At 40.0% G+C, this 20,516-nt stretch overlaps 1 protein-coding gene across 4 annotated transcripts in view; it reads right to left on the bottom strand.

Moving 5' to 3' along the window:
• The window catches only part of LOC128652790 (uncharacterized), a 653,660-nt gene extending 650,506 nt beyond the window's left edge, over positions 1–3,154 (bottom strand). For all 4 annotated transcript variants that reach the window (XM_053705722.1, XM_053705724.1, XM_053705723.1 and 1 more), the window contains exon 1: positions 3,081–3,154. In XM_053705722.1, the coding sequence (XP_053561697.1) occupies positions 3,081–3,132 (52 nt within the window). In that variant the 5' untranslated portion in view covers positions 3,133–3,154. The remainder of the gene's footprint in view (positions 1–3,080) is intronic.
• Positions 3,155–20,516: the final 17,362 nt, after the last annotated feature.

The following is a 20,516-nucleotide window of genomic DNA, read 5'->3' as shown; positions in this document are numbered from 1 at the left end:
CTCTCTCTCGCTCTGTGTCTCACTCTCCCCATCTCTCTCTCTGTCTCACTCTCCCCATCTCTCTCTCTGTCTCACTCTCCCCATCTCTCTCTATCTGTCTCACTCTTCCCAATTTCTCTCTTCGTATCACTCTCCCCCATTTCTATCTCTCTGTCTCACTCTCCCCATCTCTCTCTGTCTCACTCTCTCTATCTCTCTCTGTCTCACTCTCTCTATCTCTCTCTGTCTCACTCTCCCCATCTCTCTCTCTGTCTCACTCTCCCCATCTCTCTCTATCTGTCTCACTCTTCCCAATTTCTCTCTTCGTATCACTCTCCCCCATTTCTATCTCTCTGTCTCACTCTCCCCATCTCTCTCTGTCTCACTCTCCCCTATCTTTCTCTATCTGTCTCACTCTCCACCATCTCTCTCTCTCTGTCTTACTCTCCAATTTCTCTCTCTGTCTCACTCTTCCCAGTCTCTCTCTCTGTCTCACTCTCTCTCTCTCTCTCCCTCTCTCTCTCTCTCTCTCTCTCTCTCTCTCTGTCTCACTCTCTCTGTCTCACTCCCTTTCTCACTCTCTCTATCTCTCTCTGTCTCACTCTCCCCATCTCTCTCTCTGTCTCACTCTCCCCATCTCTCTCTATCTGTCTCACTCTTCCCAATTTCTCTCTTCGTATCACTCTCCCCCATTTCTATCTCTCTGTCTCACTCTCCCCATCTCTCTCTGTCTCACTCTCCCCTATCTTTCTCTATCTGTCTCACTCTCCACCATCTCTCTCTCTCTGTCTCACTCTTCCCAGTCTCTCTCTCTGTCTCACTCTCTCTCTCTCTCTCCCTCTCTCTCTCTCTCTCTCTCTCTCTCTCTCTCTCTCTCTCTCTCTCTCTCTCTCTCTCTCTCTCTCTCTCTCTGTATCACTCTCCTATCAATCTCTCTTTGTCTCAGTCCCCCCATCTCTCTCTGTCTCACTCTCCCCCATCTCTCTCACTGTCTCACTCTCCCCCATCTCTCTTACTGTCTCACTCTCTTCCATCTTTCTCTGTCAGCCTCACTCTCCCCCATCTATTTCTGTCTGTCTCAATCTCTCCCATCTCTCTCTGTTTTACTCACCCCCATCTATCTCTGTCTATCTCAATCTCTCCCATCTCTCTCTGTCTTACTCTCCCCCATCTATCTCTTTCTGTCTCAATCTCCCCATATATCTCTGTCTGTCTCACTCTCCCCATCTATCTTTGTCTGTCTCACTCTCCCCCATCTCTCTCTCTTTCTCACTGTCCCCCATCTATCTCTCTGTCTCTCTCTCTCTTTCTATCTCTCTCTCTCCATCTCTCTCTCCATCATCTCTCTCTATCTCACTCTCCCCCATCTCTCTCTCTTTCTCACTCTCCCCCATCTCTGTCTGTCTCCCCTTCTATTTGAGTCTCCCTTTGTCTCTCTCCTCTTCTATTTAAATCTCCCCCTCTGTCTGTTTCAACCTCTCTCTCTCTCTCTCTCTCTCTGTTTCTCTATCTCTGTCTCTCTCCCCTTCTATTTGAGTATCTCTCAGCCCCTCTCTCTCTGTCTCTCTCCCCTTCTATTTAAGTCTCTCTCAGTCCCTCTCTCTCTGTCTCTCTCCCCTCCTATTTGAGTCTCTCTCAGCCCCACTCTCTCTCTGTCTCTTTCTTTGTCTCTCTCCCCTTCTATTTGAGTCTCTTTCAGCCCCTCTCTCTCTCTCTGTCCCTTTCCCCTCTATTTAAGTCTCTCTCAGCCCCTCTCTATGTCTGTCTTCCCTTCTATTTAAGTCTCTCTCAGTCCCCCCCTTTTTCTCTCTCTGTCTCCCCTTCTATTTGAGTCTCTCTCAGCCCCTCTCTCTCTGTCTCTCTCTGTCTCTATTCCCTTATATTTAAGTCTCTCTCAGCCTCTCTCTCCCCTTCTATTTAAGTCTCTCTCAGCCCCTCTCTCTCTATGTCTCCTCTTCTATTTAAGTCTCTCTCAGCCTCTCTCTCTCACTGTCTCTCTCTCTCTGTCTCTCTTCCCTTCTATTTAAGTCTCTCTCAGCCCCTCTCTATCTCTCACTCTCTCTCTCTCTCTCTGTCTCCCCTTCTATTTAAGTCTCTCTCAGCCTCTCTATCTCACTGTCTCTCTCTCTGTCTCTCTTCTCTTCTATTTAAGTCTCTCTCAGCCCCCCCCCTCTCTCTCTCTCTCTCTCTCTCACTGTTTCTCTCTCTCTGTCTCCCCTTCTATTTGAGTCTTTCTCAGCCCCTCTCTACCTGTCTCTCTTCCCTTCTATTTAAGTCTCTCTCAGCCCCTCTCTTTCACTCTCTCTCTCTGTCTCTCTCTCTGTCTCCCCTTCTATTTAAGTCTCTCCCAGCCTCTCTCTCTCACTGACTCTCTCTCTGTCTCTCTCCCCTTCTATTTGAGTCTCTCTCAGCCTCTCTCTCTCTCTCGCTCACTGTCTCTCTCTCTCTGTCTCCCCTTCTATTTGAGTCTCTCTCAGCCCCTCTCTACCTGTCTCTCTTCCCTTCTATTTAAGTCTCTCTCAGCCCCTCTCTATCTCTGTCTCCCCTTCTATTTAAGTCTCTCACTGACTCTCTCTCTCACTGACTCTCTCTCTGTCTCTCTCCCCTTCTATTTGAGTCTCTCTCAGCCTCTCTCTCTCCCTGTCTCTCTCCCCTTCTATTTAAGTCTCTCTCAGCCCCCTTTCTCTGTCTGTCTAACCTTCTATTTGAGTCTCTCTCAGCCCCTCTCTCTCTCCCTGTCTTTCTCCCCTTCTATTTAAGTCTCTCTCAGCCCCCACTCTCTGTCTGTATAACCTTCTATTTGAGTCTCTCTCAGCCTCTCTCTCTCACTGTCTCTCTCTCTGTCTCTTTCCCCTTCTATTTGAGTCTCTCTCAGCCTCTCTCTCTCACTGTCTCTCTCTCTGTCTCTCTCCCCTTCTATTTGAGTATCTCTCAGCCTCTTTCTCTCACTGTCTCTCTCTCTCTATTTGTCTCTCTCCCCTTCTATTTGAGTCTCTCTCTCTCTCTCTCTCTCTCTCTCTGTGTGTCTCTCTCCCCTTCTATTTGAGTCTCTCTCAGCCCCTCTCCCTCTGCACCCCTGCTGTACACAGTATATTACATACCAGTGACGAGGGTCAGAAGGACAGACAGAAGGACGATACCCACAGGACACATTTTCTCTGTCTTTTGCTCTAACTGTAAAGAAATGTAAAAAAGAGGGAAGTAATGTGAGGGGAAGGAGGTGCTGATGGGTAATGTCACTTATAGTGATGTGACAGCACTCAGTGTGCACTACAAAGGCAGATGCACGAGCCATAGCTGGAACTGGTCAGTTTTATACAAACACAGGTTGTGTAAGGAAGGTAAGAACCACACGACCCATAAAACCTGACCCTATTGTCTTCTGATGCTTAAATGGCCACTAACATTTTCTGATTCACATAAAGCAGCAACTTTCTAATATACTTCCCTTATCACACGTGCACAGTATTTTTCTATGCACTCTTTCTGTGGTTTCAGCTCCTACTGAACATGTGCAAAAGTACAGTGTATACGTATATGCAGTTTGTGATTGGCTGATGGATGTCACATGATACAGAGGGAGGGACAATTGCCAGAAGTTTTTACTGCTCATTTCAAATTTAAAGGGACACTGAACCCAAATTTTTTCAATCGCGATTCAGATAGAGCATGAAATTTTAAGCAACTTTCTAATTTACTCCTATTATCAAATTTTCTTTATTATATTGGTATCTTTATTTGAAAAGCAAGAATGTAAGTTTAGATGCCGGCCAATTTTTTGTGAACAACCTGGGTTGTTCTTGCTGATTGGTGGATAAATTCACCCACTAATAAACAAGTGCTTTCCAGGGTACAGAACCAAAAATTGGCTGGGTCCTTAGCTTAGATGTCTTCTTTTTCAAATAAACATTGGAAGAGAACAAAGAAAAATTCATAATAGGAGTAAATTAGAAAGTTGCTTAAAATGGTATGCTCTATTTGAATAACAAAAGAAAATTGTGTTTAGTGTCCCTTTAAAGTAAGTGATATTGTATTGTTGTAAGGGATAAACGTCCTACTTTGTCCTTGCATTAACTGTACTTAACATAACTACAAATAAAATACAAACACCAGCTTTGGAGAAAGACCGGTCACGTTTATTAAAATGTAAAGTTTACTAAAGTCTTAACTATTATTAAGCAAACCTTTAAATAACAGAGGGTCAAGACCCCTTCGGTACCTGCAGCATTGCACTCATTGCTCATGCTCAATGGCAGAGAGATAGTTGTTTGGTTAGAGCTCTTAGGCCAGCAATTTGTTAGGAGAAGAACCCATAGGCCGGCATCTAGTGGGCAGCACTCCTCCCTGTTCTTAAGGCCGTCACTCTTACTGCCCACTCCCAGGGCCATGACCGACCTCCACAAGAGGAAAGACCAATACAGGGAGTGCAGAATTATTAGGCAAATGAGTATTTTGACCACATCATCCTCTTTATGCATGTTGTCTTACTCCAAGCTGTATAGGCTCGAAAGCCTACTACCAATTAAGCATATTAGGTGATGTGCATCTCTGTAATGAGAAGGGGTGTGGTCTAATGACATCAACACCCTATATCAGGTGTGCATAATTATTAGGCAACTTCCTTTCCTTTGGCAAAATGGGTCAAAAGAAGGACTTGACAGGCTCAGAAAAGTCAAAAATAGTGAGATATCTTGCAGAGGGATGCAGCACTCTTAAAATTGCAAAGCTTCTGAAGCGTGATCATCGAACAATCAAGCGTTTCATTCAAAATAGTCAACAGGGTCGCAAGAAGCGTGTGGAAAAACCAAGGCGCAAAATAACTGCCCATGAACTGAGAAAAGTCAAGCGTGCATCTGCCAAGATGCCACTTGCCACCAGTTTGGCCATATTTCAGAGCTGCAACATCACTGGAGTGCCCAAAAGCACAAGGTGTGCAATACTCAGAGACATGGCCAAGGTAAGAAAGGCTGAAAGACGACCACCACTGAACAAGACACACAAGCTGAAACGTCAAGACTGGGCCAAGAAATATCTCAAGACTGATTTTTCTAAGGTTTTATGGACTGATGAAATGAGAGTGAGTCTTGATGGGCCAGATGGATGGGCCCGTGGCTGGATTGGTAAAGGGCAGAGAGCTCCAGTCCGACTCAGACGCCAGCAAGGTGGAGGTGGAGTACTGGTTTGGGCTGGTATCATCAAAGATGAGCTTGTGGGGCCTTTTCGGGTTGAGGATGGAGTCAAGCTCAACTCCCAGTCCTAGTGCCAGTTTCTGGAAGACACCTTCTTCAAGCAGTGGTACAGGAAGAAGTCTGCATCCTTCAAGAAAAACATGATTTTCATGCAGGACAATGCTCCATCACACGCGTCCAAGTACTCCACAGCGTGGCTGGCAGGAAAGGGTATAAAAGAAGAAAATCTAATGACATGGCCTCCTTGTTCACCTGATCTGAACCCCATTGAGAACCTGTGGTCCATCATCAAATGTGAGATTTACAAGGAGGGAAAACAGTACACCTCTCTGAACAGTGTCTGGGAGGCTGTGGTTGCTGCTGCACGCAATGTTGATGGTGAACAGATCAAAACACTGACAGAATCCATGGATGGCAGGCTTTTGAGTGTCCTTGCAAAGAAAGGTGGCTATATTGGTCACTGATTTGTTTTTGTTTTGTTTTTGAATGTCAGAAATGTATATTTGTGAATGTTGAGATGTTATATTGGTTTCACTGGTAAAAAAAAATAATTGAAATGGGTATATATTTGTTTTTTGTTAAGTTGCCTAATAATTATGCACAGTAATAGTCACTTGCACACACAGATATCCCCCTAAAATAGCTAAAACTAAAAACAAACTAAAAACTACTTCCAAAAATATTCAGCTTTGATATTAATGAGTTTTTTGGGTTCATTGAGAACATGGTTGTTGTTCAATAATAAAATTAATCCTCAAAAATACAACTTGCCTAATAATTCTGCACTCCCTGTATGTTACTCTTGCCGCCATCCAACCCCTAGAACCACCAGCCCATCTATGGCATAAGGTGGCAAGTAACTATAACCATCAATGCAAAGTTGTTGTTTTTTAAACTTGAGACAGTAGGGTTCTCCTAAAGTCAGCCAAACGTATATCCAGCCCCACATCTGTCAAATGAACACCATCAGGGCAATACAAGGCTTTGTTGTCAGCCGTGATCTGATCATGCCTAATAACAAATCCTCCGAAATCCGTGACCGCTCTTCCTACCTACCTATTCACCTTTTTGCATACATTATAGGCAGCCCTCTGTGAATTCATGTATCTCCAACACAGTCGCACAATGGCCACAACCACATTGGACCACCCCACTTTCACGCTTGGAAGATATGCACACAGCCATATAACATCCGAAACCATTCAACTGACTGTGGTTCAGCCAAAGAACGATAGCCTTGGAGGGAGGAAAGCCAAGTTTTTGCCTGTCTGGAGATCGCAGAGCCCTGATTGCAGCCCAGTGCACAAATGAGTGCCCTACCATCCAAACATGAACCCTTACCTACAACAACATAATATAGTAACACTCAGTCGATAAACAAGAAAAAAACACTACAAAAACTAAACAACAATATAAAAGAATCTAAAGGAGTCCTACAATTGGCCCAGCCCACCAGGAGGGCCCTAGCTATGTTCCAGCAAGGGCCTAATATATAGCTTATAGTGCCCTGACTTCCATTGCCCAAGGCGCTTGATCTCCCTGCCCGAGGATCCACTCGTCATGGCACTGGTTGTTGCACCAATGCGAAACAAATGAGGAGCCACGTGCGAGGTATCTAAGCCAATGCGGCTAGCGATAGCACCTTTTGAAATTGATACAAGGAGAAACTGCTTTTGACCTGTTGGCCAGACCCTCATGAAGGCTGCCACATTCTCCACCAAACAGAACTCAGAGAGCTTGCGACACCGAAGTGTAAACCAAGCTCCCTTCCCCTACTGATCAGTCTTGGGCCGAGGTACAAACAGGAGGAATCCGTCTTCAGTGGGATGTATGTGATTAATCTGTATGCCACTGGAGATGTGATGGATACATGATTGATGGCATACACCACACTAATCCCCCCGCTGCATCGGTGAAAAGGTGTAAAGTATGATTCAATATAGGATCAGCCCTCCACAAACATACTCCATTAAAGTGGACTACAAATTGTTCCCATATTTGCAGATCATCGCTCATCTCAGAACCTTCAGCTGTTCTTCGAACTTCCTATTAAATACCCGTCCCATAGGGATGACCCTGCCATTGAAGTTAAGGAGGCCAAGCAGCGACTGCAATTCAGGGTAGTGTGCCAACCACTGCACCATGGCCTCCGACCTAAGAGGCTTTGGCACCCTTGATGCCAGGACCCCCTTTGTTACTTGCCCTATCAACCCTGGGTTCTCTCTTCTTGCTACACTCCAAGCCTGGGTGTGGACCACTGCAGTATTTGCAGATGTGGTGAAAGGAACAATTTGCTCTCTTGTCACACTGTTTATCCTGAAACCTCTCACACTCATGTGACAGTCATCAGCCAATCAGTCTCATATATGTATACACTGTGATATTTTGCACATGCTCAGTAGTAAAGTATGCATATAACTGTATCATGTGACAGTCATCAGCCAATCACAGTCTCATATATGTATACTCTGAGACGTCTTACATATGACTTCCATAAAATGTGGAAAGCAGCACACCTTTCTTCTCTGTATGGAGCACGGAATACCAGACTTGCCAAGTCCACTTCAATATCCAAGAAATCAAAAAAAGATTCCAGCCTCCACAATCAATAAAAGACCTTTATTTCTCACATGTAGGGTCCCAGAAACACATGCGTTTCAAGCCTGCAATAGGCTCTTAGTCATGTATACTTAATTATACAGGTTCCTGCCTTTTTATACCTCCACCTGTTACCTATTCACTTGTTCACATGGGAATACCAATGTGTATAATAGCGACATCTTGTGGATGCAAATCATATTGCATCAAGCTTTTCTTCTTCATTCAATATTCCCATGTGAAACAAGCGAATTATAAAGTAAACATTAAAAAATTAAAAACAACATAAAACCCATATATACAAATAAAAGAGGAGCACAAAGCATAACCAACAAAAGTAACCCACAGTATTGGGGATATGTTAGGGAATGATAATCAAAACAGATACATTTTTATACTGAAAAAACAAACTTTCATAATGGCTTTTACTTTAAGCGATGAAGAAAAAATAGGGATAATACACCCTATAGAGATGCGCTAAGGGTAACAATGATGGTCCAAAAACGATCAGGTAAGAGGCAGCTCTCCCCAGATGGATGGTCAGAGATAAATCCTGTAAAAAGGAATAAAAAGGCGCCACATAGGGTAATATCGTCAAATCAGGAGACAACAACAATAGAACGAAAGGAAACTCACAAGCGAGGAGGCACTTGATAATGCCAGATATCGCAGGCCGGGACCTCTTAGTCGCCCGACAGACAAATCCAGCGTGAACGCCAACAAGTCACAAGGGGACGTACAGCCAATCGGGAACCAGCAACCACCCACACCTCCGGAACCAGGCTCCAATCGTCAGTGCCAATGAGGGGGGTGTGTTGATGTGAATAACTGACGTCACCCGAGCCACTCGCCTCCCTCAGCAAGTATGGCAATAAGTTTGAGGGTAAAATGATATCCAATACGCACCAGCAAGGGATATAAAAGCTTGTAACAATTTTATTAAAATAAATAATGGGGGCGAAACCAACTGCCCACATGGACGGTCGCTAGCACATGGAGCTCTGGTCTTCAATAAACCGAAGAGGCTAACTACTACTCACTAACTGGTTGATAACCATTGTCACAGCCTTTTAATAGTGTCTAGACTGATCCGAAACTATTTTATATATCCTCTGAACATAAGGGGACCTCTCTATTTCGTTTATTACAATCCCCCCCCCGGATCCCCGGGTAAAACAGGACCTTACTACTACTTGTTAAAGATGGAGGACGACTATGCAACTATCCACGCTCTCTTGCTGGCACTTGTTCGTAAGGCAGAGGAGGGATATGCCGATCTCATGGCCGTACTTGAGAGTGACCGCGCAGCTGAAGAGGCTGTAAGATCAACACATCAGGAGGCAAATACTACTACAACACTTGCAGCCCTTTCAGTCACAGAACAGTTCCCAGCTACATATCGGGAGACTTCGCACATGGCTTGTACTCAACCGAAGCAGGTAACTGACAGAGCAACTAAAGAGCCATACCCACAGATTCACCTGACTACTCCCACTGCTGCAGTGATCTCCTGCGTAAAGCCGATATCCTCCTCATATAAGGCCTACAGTTACAGCATGGCTGCCGACTCTTGCGGCGAGGCTGGGAAGATTGCCATATCAGGTCATGTGCCTCTAGACTACTGGGAAAAACGGCCATGCCGAGCGGAACCTAATATCTATGCCCCAGCAATGACATCCACACAGGAGACTCTTCTCTCAGACCTTTCATTATGGTCACATTTAGCAGCCACATTAGCATTTATCAGCTGGGAGAGTGCTGCGGTCTTATGGGTGGACAGTTCATGGCAGCTTAAAGCGGGCATCGGTTAATAATCATAAAGTCATGTTATACCAGATGTTGAAACTTCCTTGTAAACGCTTTTATTTTGACTAGGATGTTTTGTTTTGAACTGTATGGTATAGCTAACTATGTGCCCAAATTTCCAAAGCTCGGTGGCATAGGGGAATATATGTAATGCATTACTGTGCAGGGGGGTTATACACGACGACTGTCCCATATACACACGGGTAGGAAAACTGTGTAGACTAACCTAGCCTATTAATGATGATGCATAATCTGAGTAACGCCTGCATTTACATTAATTGCCATCTCATCTCTATGTTACTGGGTTCAATCTCCACAGAATTCACTGTATATTTCTCTTTTGCTGAAGACAATGATGTCAGATAACGCAGACCTGTAGCTGTATTCTGAAAAAACTTTTACAATCTGTTATGTTGATATAGATATGTATATTTGTGTGGGTATACTTTGGTATATTTATTTTCATTAGCCTGGATTGCTACTATTATATGCAACCCCATACAACATACCACGCTACGTGTAGTGCTGGGTCATCTTTTAGCATGTGAGAGACTTTTGTCCCTTTCGTCCTGCAGGGCCTTACAATGACTTTTCCTCTCTATATGTTATATTAGAGACTGAGAACTGCTTGGTGTTTATAGTTCTATATAGATTCCACTGTTAGCATAAATATTAAGGTTAAGAAGTGTTTTTTGATGCTGTTTGTTATCTTTTATGCTTTATTTAATTAATTTGAGTAGGAAAATGTGGGATTAAATGTTTGACCCCTATAGTTCAGAATTAGTACTGGAGATAATAGAATAGCCCATTGTTAAGCCATTATGTCATGTCTATAATAAGGAGCCTCTTAGTATAATTACAATGTTAAATCTAGAATCATAATGCTCTTATTTAACACAACGCAGTTGTGGACACATTTTAACACAAGAATTGAATCCCCAGCAGCCCATACACCTTAAAATATTGTCGCAGGGTCTCCTATTAATAAATCTTGGCAGCTATATTATTTTATTATTATGTTAGCAACTACTTGCCAAGATAAATTGTGGTAGAAATCAAGTTGCTATATATGTGCTAGGACACCACCTACAACTACTATACACAGGCATCCTTTACCCTGTTGTAACGGATATACATACTACTGAGTAAGCGGGATTTAGTTTACTCATGCTTATGCTGTTGTTAGTGTGTTTTAGAGCTCTACATGTTGACATTTTCTTTATACATGATGCCTAAATCTGGAGTCTGAGCCTCAAGGGTGTAAATATAAGCTAGTTTAAAGGGCCTGGAGACATTATACATGGGATCATCTCTCATTCTATAACCTATTGCGGTAACACCCCTAATCTGCTAACTAGATCCTTTGCATATAGCCATATTAAAACTACTATAGCTCCACTGATAGCTCATAAGCTGCTTTTTATATACTTGGGTATACTTATCTGGCTGCCACTTAGAGTCATTGATATAGAATGATAAAGGAGGCATTGCTTTTGTATTTCAGTATCCAGCCTTATAAGGTCAGAGTATGTATTAAAGACAAAATAATACAGATAGAGTTTGCAATATAAGGTTTGAGTTTTTGTCTTTAGAAAGACATTAGAGGTCCCTTAGAAATATATTGATGTTATGTATTATACTGCGCCTTACTTGTGCTTTAAATATATTTTATGCCTTGCCTGTCCCCAATAGTGTCCTTGGGATCTCAGCGCAAATGACATAGTTAACAGTAAGCCTTGTAAATATATTATGGTTATGCTTATGTAATCTTCTTACTTAGTTTATAAAATACACACAAGTAAGGCTTGTAGGAGAATATATCTAGGGTTTACCTTCTAGAAACTTATGGCTTAACTCTTTTATGCATTTATTTAATACTTTTAGTCTCACACTTTAACATCCCACAGTTTAGTAGGGATCATAATAATATTAATAGTACAGTGATATTTAGACATCGACTAAAACCTAGGAACTATGATATTACCCTATCACTGTCAGGCTCAGTGGCTCCCTAGGTTACATATGTCAGACATGGTCTTAGCCTTTATTGCTATGCTTTAACTGTTACTTTCTCTCCCATGTATAGTATTAGTCTATTCCTCATGTTTCTCATTTTAAGTGGTGTAATCCTGTAATATACTTATTCGCTCTATGGACCTAACTAATTCACCTATTCTATGTACTATGCCTGATTTTAGCTATGGGTTACATGTTGTTAAATACATAACATGATATTTACTTGCAAAATGTTTACATTAGTTAAGCAGAGGCTCCCAATTGCTATGCATATGCCACATGGTACTAGTAATAGAGATTTATTTAGTGGTGAGATGAGTAATGCCTGAAAAAGACATTCAGAGGAGCTAGTACAATTTATATTGGCTGATTCCCAATAGATCGTTTAACTTACATGCTTCTTATTAAAATGTCCTTTTGTATACCCCCAATATGCTTATGCATGGCCCGTAACAAATGGATAGATAACCCAACTTCATAGCTCATCTATTTTACTTCACTGGCAAGGCTGATAGCCCCCACCAAGTTTTCTAAAATACTTTCATATATTTATGGCTCCGCAGTCCACCCTGTCCCCCCTATATATAGCGGTGCTTACCCGCTGAATTTCCCCCTCCCCCCTTCTCTATATACGCATTCACGCGCCTTTCGAAGCTCCTAAAGACCTGGACATCTGACCATCTGAAATCTTTTATTTTCTATACTTTTGGCCCATGGGGTCTTAAACTATATTCCCAACTGGTCAGTCATTCATGATATATTATTGAAAAACTGAGGTTTCATTAGCCTTTCACCAATGTATTATATAGCTGCCGAAATGTTTCGGTCAATCATGTATGTATTTCGTTCTTTTGACAAAAAGGTGTACTGTGTTTTATGTTTGCTATGCAAAAACCTCAATAAAAAATTATTTTTTAAAAAATAAAAAAATGTATAAAACATCAGTAACGCGTTTCTCGGCTACACAGAGCCATTTCATCAGGCTGTAAAATACACTCTAATCCCCTTCTATATTAGTACCTCCCTCTCACCAATCAGATTGCAGAAATCGGAACACTCCCATATTTAGACAATTGATGTTATGTCGGGAGCAATTTCTTAACCCCTAATGTCGGCAATCCAAATAAAACATTTGATCCATACATTGGTAGAATATATACATAAAATGTTCCATTGAACAAAAAATAAAAACTATATACTAGAAACATGGTACAAAACTATGTGATCATATACTCACGATATTTAAAATGAACTCAATTGTTAAAAGTTGTATTTAAATAATAAGTATAAAAGCTAATATATCACAAATTCATATACAACTAGACACAGTCAAATTATAACGCTCCACAGTGTAGTTGGAACATTAACACCAGTGGGAATAAAATTCCTATCAGGCTACTCATATACTCAGAACAGTGATATATATAGGCATAATTCTAACCTAAAGATATATGACTATATTTCCCTATTGAACTCTGATGATAATATATGTGACCGTTAGCAGCATCCAAAAAATAGAATGGTAATTTAAAATTAATACACCTACTGATATCAATAAATAATTCTCACCTCACTAAAAAAATATTTATATACCTGTATGTCCAAAATCTCATGGACAAAATTATTATTATTATTTTTATTACTATCGGTTATTTGTAGAGCGCCAACAGATTCCGCAGCGCTATAAACAAAGGGGGAGTACAACAAAACAATTATAGGGTATATACTAAGCTGACATAAATATTAGGAGTTACTGGAAAGCTGCTAAGTCTACATTCATATTAAGACCAAGTAGATGGAGTGACTGGAGTTTATGAATCCAATAAGTCTCTCTTTGTCTTAATCTAAAAAAATTATTGTAGAAGTCAGACCTAGGGATATGTTCAATTGGTGTAATTTTAAAGCAATCTAATCTGCCTTTATGTTTCATGTGACAGTGTCTAGGTACACTATGTGATTTAAGATTATTTTTAATATTGCGATAATGTTCCGACCATCTTATACTAAGATGCCTACAGGTGCGCCCTATATGCTCACAACCACAAAAACAAGACAAGAGGTATATCACATAATTTGATGCACACGACATATTGGTCCCCATAATGTATGTTTTTTTGGTTACATTTGACTGAAAGGAATATGAGTTGTGTGTGATATGATCACACATTTTACACTTTTTATTTTTACATTTGTAACATCCTTTTCTAGATCTTTTTATATTTTGATTTTTATTATTAATATTATTTCTAATACCATTAATCAAAACTCCTTGATATAGTTCTTTTTTATTTTTATTTGTATTTTTGTTTTTGACCACTTTACTTGGTGCCAAAATACTTTTTAGATTTGGTGCCTTTTTAAATACTACTGTAGGTTTTGTTCCAATCAAATTCCCTAATCGGGTCTTTAGTCAGAATGCTCCAATGTTTGTTCAAGATTTTTTTGATCAAATCATGGTTACAATTATATTGTGTAATGAACATAGTTTGATTCTTCATATTGTCTCTAGATGGTCTAATCCCTATTTTATTATGAAAATATGAATTTCTATCATCTAGTTTAGCCCTTTCGTACCCACTCTCAATGATATGTTGGGGATATTTTTTCTCTTGAAATCTATCTTTTAGAACCATACTCTGTATCTCATAGTCTAAAATTGTACTACAGTTTTTACATACACGTTTAAATTGCCCATAGGGAACATTTCTTTTCCACTGGTAGTAGTGGTTACTGGTGAAATCGAGATAGCTGTTGCAATCTACCGCCTTGAAATGGGTAATTGTAATGATTTTTCCATTCTCAAAGTGGAGATTTAAATCTAAAAATACTACAGTTTCAGTATCAATTTTGCTAGTGAACTTTAGGCCTCTATTGTTGGTGTTGAGGTGTTCCACAAAGTTGCCCGCTGAAACTTGGTCACCTCTCCAAATAATAATCAAATCATCTATAAAACGGCCATAGAATACCAGGTTCGCCCCATACACGGAATCATATATATAGCGTTGTTCAAATGATCCCATATATAAATTGGCATAACTAGGGGGGAACCTGGTACGCATGGCCGTCCCCCTCCCCTGAAGATAGTATTCATCCTGGAACATAAAATAATTATGACTTAAAATATATGAAATTAATTCTAAAATATTTTTTTTCTGAAGATAAGGTAAATACATGTCTGTTTCCAAATAGCCAGATACCGCTTGAAGTCCCAAATCATGTGGAATATTTGAATACAATGCTTGGACATCACACATGATCCAAATTAGATCACGCATGATTTCCACTCATTCAAGTTTATTAATTAAATCTAACGAGTCTCAAATATAGGACTCAAGTCCTACCACGTATTTCTGTAAAAAGTGATCAATGTAGGAGGATGCATTATCAGTTAAACTCCCTATTCCGGCTATTATAGGGTGACCAGGTGGATAAGTGGGATTTTTATGTAACTTGGGGAGATGATAATAAAAGGCTCGATTCGGCTCTTTAGGGATAAGATAATCTTTTTCTTTTTTAGTTAACATTCCTTCCTTAAATGCATATTCTATCAGGTCCTTCAGTAGTGCCAGAAATTTGGTGGTGGGATCAAATGTTAATCTAGTATAATATACTGTGTCATTAAGGATCTTTCTGGCTTCCACAAGGTAGTCAGCCAGATCCTGTATAACGATCCCACCACTTTTGTCAGCCTGTCTGATAACTATTGACTGATCATTTTTTAGGGTTTCTAAGGCCCATTTCTCATTACCAAAGAGATTACATTTATGCAAACTGTTCCTGGGTATGAGGTCGAAATCATCGCCAACCAATTGTCTAAATATCTCTATATGAGCATTATTATTTAATCTGGGGATAAAATTAGATTTATTTCTTAAATTGGTGCGGATACATATTCACATGTGAACCACTGATTACTATTATTATTATTAGTATTTATTGTTTATATCGTCACTTATTATTGTGGAATTCAAGAATATTCTTTCCTTAATATCGTCTTGTGATACTAATGTGAGATTCACTATATTATTTGGATATATACATGTACCCTTTAGGAATTTAACCCCTTTTGTACATGCATGAGTGTAAGCACAGTATCTTGAATTATTTACACATATATATTTAAGTATAGGAGTACTACCACACTGCATATTTACCAATTAGGCATATATTAATTTTTATTTAGAAGTAGTGCAATCACTTTATTACACACTATAGTTGTTTTACACACTCACATTAAGCAATAGGATTGGTGCAAGTAGTGTTACCATATCATATCACACACCATAGGTGTATATTAAGTTTTAACTAAGTTATAAGATTTTCTGAATATTGTATATAATTTTTATTTTTTATATATATATATTTTTTAGTATTTTGAATTAGTACATTTAATTCACTATGCTCTCAGTTAATGTGAGACACAACAAAAGACTTTTATTAGTCTCACATATTGGGTCTACCAATGCGGCACAGAGTGATGATAATTCAATTGAAAATATGCCTATTCACACTCTGTTTGCCAAATTGGAAGATTTAATAAAAGATGACTGTAGGCATTAGTTAGACGCTGAAATGATCCAAAAATAAGTAGATAGAAATCAAGTCCCTAGATGCCTTAGAATCTTTAAAAGCTGTTCCTTTAAGGAAGATCAGGCTTTAAATTCTAAATGGGATGATATTTGACTAACTGTTCCATTACTCTTATGAAAATTTTAATTGCTCATCGTAAATCATTGGTGGAAAAAATATCTAAGGAGATAGACATTGTACAGAATAGTCTTGATAAATTTAAATCCTTAAAGCAATATGAGGAACTTAACAATATGGTGTTACAAAAAAATGATGTTTTCAAAAAAGAACTAATGGAAAATAAAAACCGCAAATTGGCAAGAGATAATAAGGACTATGTCAAAGGGGAAGCATATACTTACAATAAAAAGAAACCACAAATTGAATCACCAGTTGATAAGGAACATCATTATGATGATTACCCCAGCACACCGAGTGCATCAACTTCTAATTACCATAATGATAATCGGTGGACTGTGGTAAATCATCATAAGAAAAATAAACAAAAAAATCATTATGATAGAGATTATAGAAATAATCGACCAAAACCAGGGTATGGACAACACTATACCTATAACCATAGATGGGAGCATAGTAAGACCGAACATAACACCAATAATAATAGATTTGGGGTAAAAGGGACACATGATCCTCATCAGTATAGATCTAAAGATACAAGACATCAAAATAATCAATATGGGTCTCGACCTAATAACACCAATCAGTGGTCTAATACCCCACCCGTACTAAATAGCCATCCATCATATGTAAGGGTACCATTAGAGGCTAATAATCAAGTAAATTATACAAGCCATGGAGACCTGGGGTCGTCCAGATTTGACAATGCCAGCACTTCGAATAGATTTAATGTCCTTAATAGCACTGAGTCTCATTTTTATGATAATGGACCTTCGGATTCACATGAAGTGACTAATACTCAGTCGTTTCCACGTTTTTTAGATTCACGCCCAAGACAACCCACATGGCAACAAAAGAAGATTGCCAGTTACTTGGAACCTTTAGTCTCCCTAACACCATCCTACAAAGGAAAAAGACCCCACGGAAACGAGGGTGTAGAGGACGTAATACAGCCCTTAAAAAGGCAAGACTACAGGGACTAAAAAGTGGCATCTTCAATTTATCATCTCACATACTGACAGATGACGAAATTAGAGTCCTTGGTAAAGGACTATCTTTCAGTGCAACTAATACACATAACACCTTTGCTCTTTTTGTTGTTCTCAATCGCTTCACCCAAAAACTTTCTATGCAAAAGTATTTTGCGGAGAAGCAATTGAAAGATGATTTCAGGTTACCCATTTTAACAGAAACCATGGACTCTAGGCTTATCAGCACACAGATTCAGGTATATGAACCGGACTCTTTGGTTGATCACCTTTGTGATAGTTATATCCTCACCAATTTAAGAAAAAAATCTAATTTTATCCCCAGATTAAATAATAATGCTCATATAGAGATATTTAGACAATTGGTTGGCGATGATTTCAACCTCATTCCCAGGAACAGTTTGCATAAATGTAATCTCTTGTGTAATGAGAAACGGGCCTTAGAAACCCTAAAAAATGATCAGTCAATAGTTATCAGACAGGCTGACAAAGGTGGTGGGATCGTTATAAAGGCTTTGGCTGACTACCTTGTGGAAGTCAGAAAGATCCTTAATGACACAGTATATTATACTAGGTTAACATTTGATCCCACCACCAAATTTCTGGCCCTACTGAAGGACCTGATTGAATTTGCATTTAAGGAAGGAATGTTAACTAAAAAAGAAAAAAGATTACCTTATCCCTAAAGAGCCGAATTGAGCCTTTTATTATCATCTCCCCAAGTTACATAAAAATCCCACTTGTCCACCTGGTCGCCTTATAATAGCCGGAATAGGGAGTTTAACTAATAATGCATCCTCCTACGTTGATCACTTTTTACAGAAATACGTGGTAGGACTTGAGTCCTATATTTGAGACTCGTCAGATTTAATTAATAAACTTGAACGAGTGGAAATCACGCGTGATCTAATTTGGATCACGTGTGATGTCCAAGCATTGTATTCAAATATTCCACACAATTTGGGACTTCAAGCGGTATCTGGCTATTTGGAATAAGACATGTATTTACCTGATCATCAGAAAAAAATTATTTAAGAATTAATTTCATATATTTTAAGTTATAATTATTTTATGTTCCAGGATGAATACTATCTTCAGGTGAGGGGGACGGCCATGGGTACCAGGTTCGCCCCTAGTTAGTGATGTCGCGAACTTAAAATTTTCCGTTCGCGAACGGCGAACACGAACATCCACAAATGTTTGCGAACGGGCGAACCGCCATAGACTTCAATAGGCAGGCAAACTTTAAAACCCACAGGGACTCTTTCTGGCCACAATAGTGATGGAAAAGTTGTTTCAAGGGTACTAACACCTGGACTGTGGCATGCCGGAGGGGGATCCATGGAAAAACTCCCACAGAAAATTACATAGTTGATGCAGAGTCTGGTTTTAATTCATAAAGGACAGAAATCACCTAACATTCCTAAATTGTTTGGAATAACGTGCTTTAAAACATCAGGTATGATGTTGTATCGATCAGGTAGTGTAAGGGTTATGCCCGCTTCACAGTGACAGACCAAACTCCCCGTTTAACGCACTGCAAACAACCACAAACAGTCCATTTGCACAACCGCAAACTCCCCATTTGCACAAGGTTGGATACCAAGCTAGCCATGTCCCGTTCCTTGTCCTCACTGATGTCATTGAAGGTCTCTTCCTCCACCCAGCCATGTACAACACCAAGGGTCCCCGAAAGGTGACAACAAGCCCCCTGGGACGCCTGCTGTGTTTGGTCTTCCACCTCCTCAAAGCCACCTTCCTCCTCTGATTCCTCTTCTTCAGACTCCTCTCTCTGCATTGCCTCTCTCTGTGTTATTATATGGTGTGTTAAGTAATACTATTCCTATCAGTTTAATCCCTGTTACGTCCCCTATCAGGGGACGTGTATATGGCATCGATTTTAGGAACCGGGAGATGGAAAAAGATGCTTGGTCGGTCCTCCTACTTCAAATTTGGGGCACTGCGCGTGCAATTGTGGCCGGACTTTTAGCCGATGGACATTTGGCAGATGGACATTTGGCCGACGGACATTTGGACAAAACACAAGTGGATGTCAGATAACAGTCCGGCCACGAGATAGATAGATTTGATAGATAGATAGATAGATACATAGATTAGATAGATAGATCAATAGATGCAATAGATACATTTGATAGATATGATAGATAGATAGATAGATAGATAGATTTGATAGATAAATAGATATATTTGATAGATAGATAATTTCCCAGACAGAGAATTACAAGACGTGTGGACTGGGACCCATGGTAAGGTTCTCAGAGGCAGTTGCGGTGCCAGGGGACGTGTATATGGCATGGATTTTAGGAACCGGGAGATGGAAAAAGATGCTTGGTCTGTCCTCCTACTTCAAATTTGGGGCAATGCGCATGCAATCTACTGTGCCACCAGATATGAGTGGTGTGTTAAGTAGTACTATTCTTATCAGTTTAATCCCTGTTACGTCCCCTATCAGGGGACGTGTATATGGCATGGATTTCAGGAACCGGGAGATGCAAAAAGATTATTGGTCGGTCCTCCTACTTCAAATTTGGGGCACTGCGCCTGCAATCTACTGTGCCACCAGATATGAGTGGTGTGTTAAGTAGTACTATTCTTATCAGTTTAATCCCTGTTACGTCCCCTATCAGGGGACGTGTATATGGCATGGATTATAGGAACCGGGAGATGGAAAAAGATGCTTGGTCGGTCCGGCCACGAGATAGATAGATTTGATAGATAGATAGATAGATAGATAGATAGATAGATACATAGATTAGATAGATATATCAATAGATGAAATAGATACATTTGATAGATACGATAGTTAGATAGATAGATAGATTTGATAGATAAATAGATAGATTTGATAGATAGATAATTTCCCAGACAGAGAATTACAAGTCGTGCGGCCTGGGACCCATGGTAAGGTTACTTCCTTTTGCACAATCGAGTACAGGTTGGGGATTGCCTTTTGTGCATAGAAATTTCATCCGGGTACCTTCCACTGCGGTGTCCCCTATCAGGGGACGTGTATATGGCATGGATTTTAGGAACCGGGAGATGGAAAAAGATGCTTGGTCGGTCCGGCCACGAGATAGATAGATTTGATAGATATATAGATACATAGATTAGATAGATAAATCAATAGATGCAATAGATACATTTGATAGATACGATAGATAGATAGATAGATTTGATAGATAGATAAATAGATAGATTTGATAGGTAGATA

This window comes from Bombina bombina, chromosome 3 (assembly GCF_027579735.1).
Source record: "Bombina bombina isolate aBomBom1 chromosome 3, aBomBom1.pri, whole genome shotgun sequence".
NCBI lineage: Eukaryota > Metazoa > Chordata > Amphibia > Anura > Bombinatoridae > Bombina > Bombina bombina.
This window is presented reverse-complemented; position numbering and strand designations above follow the sequence as displayed.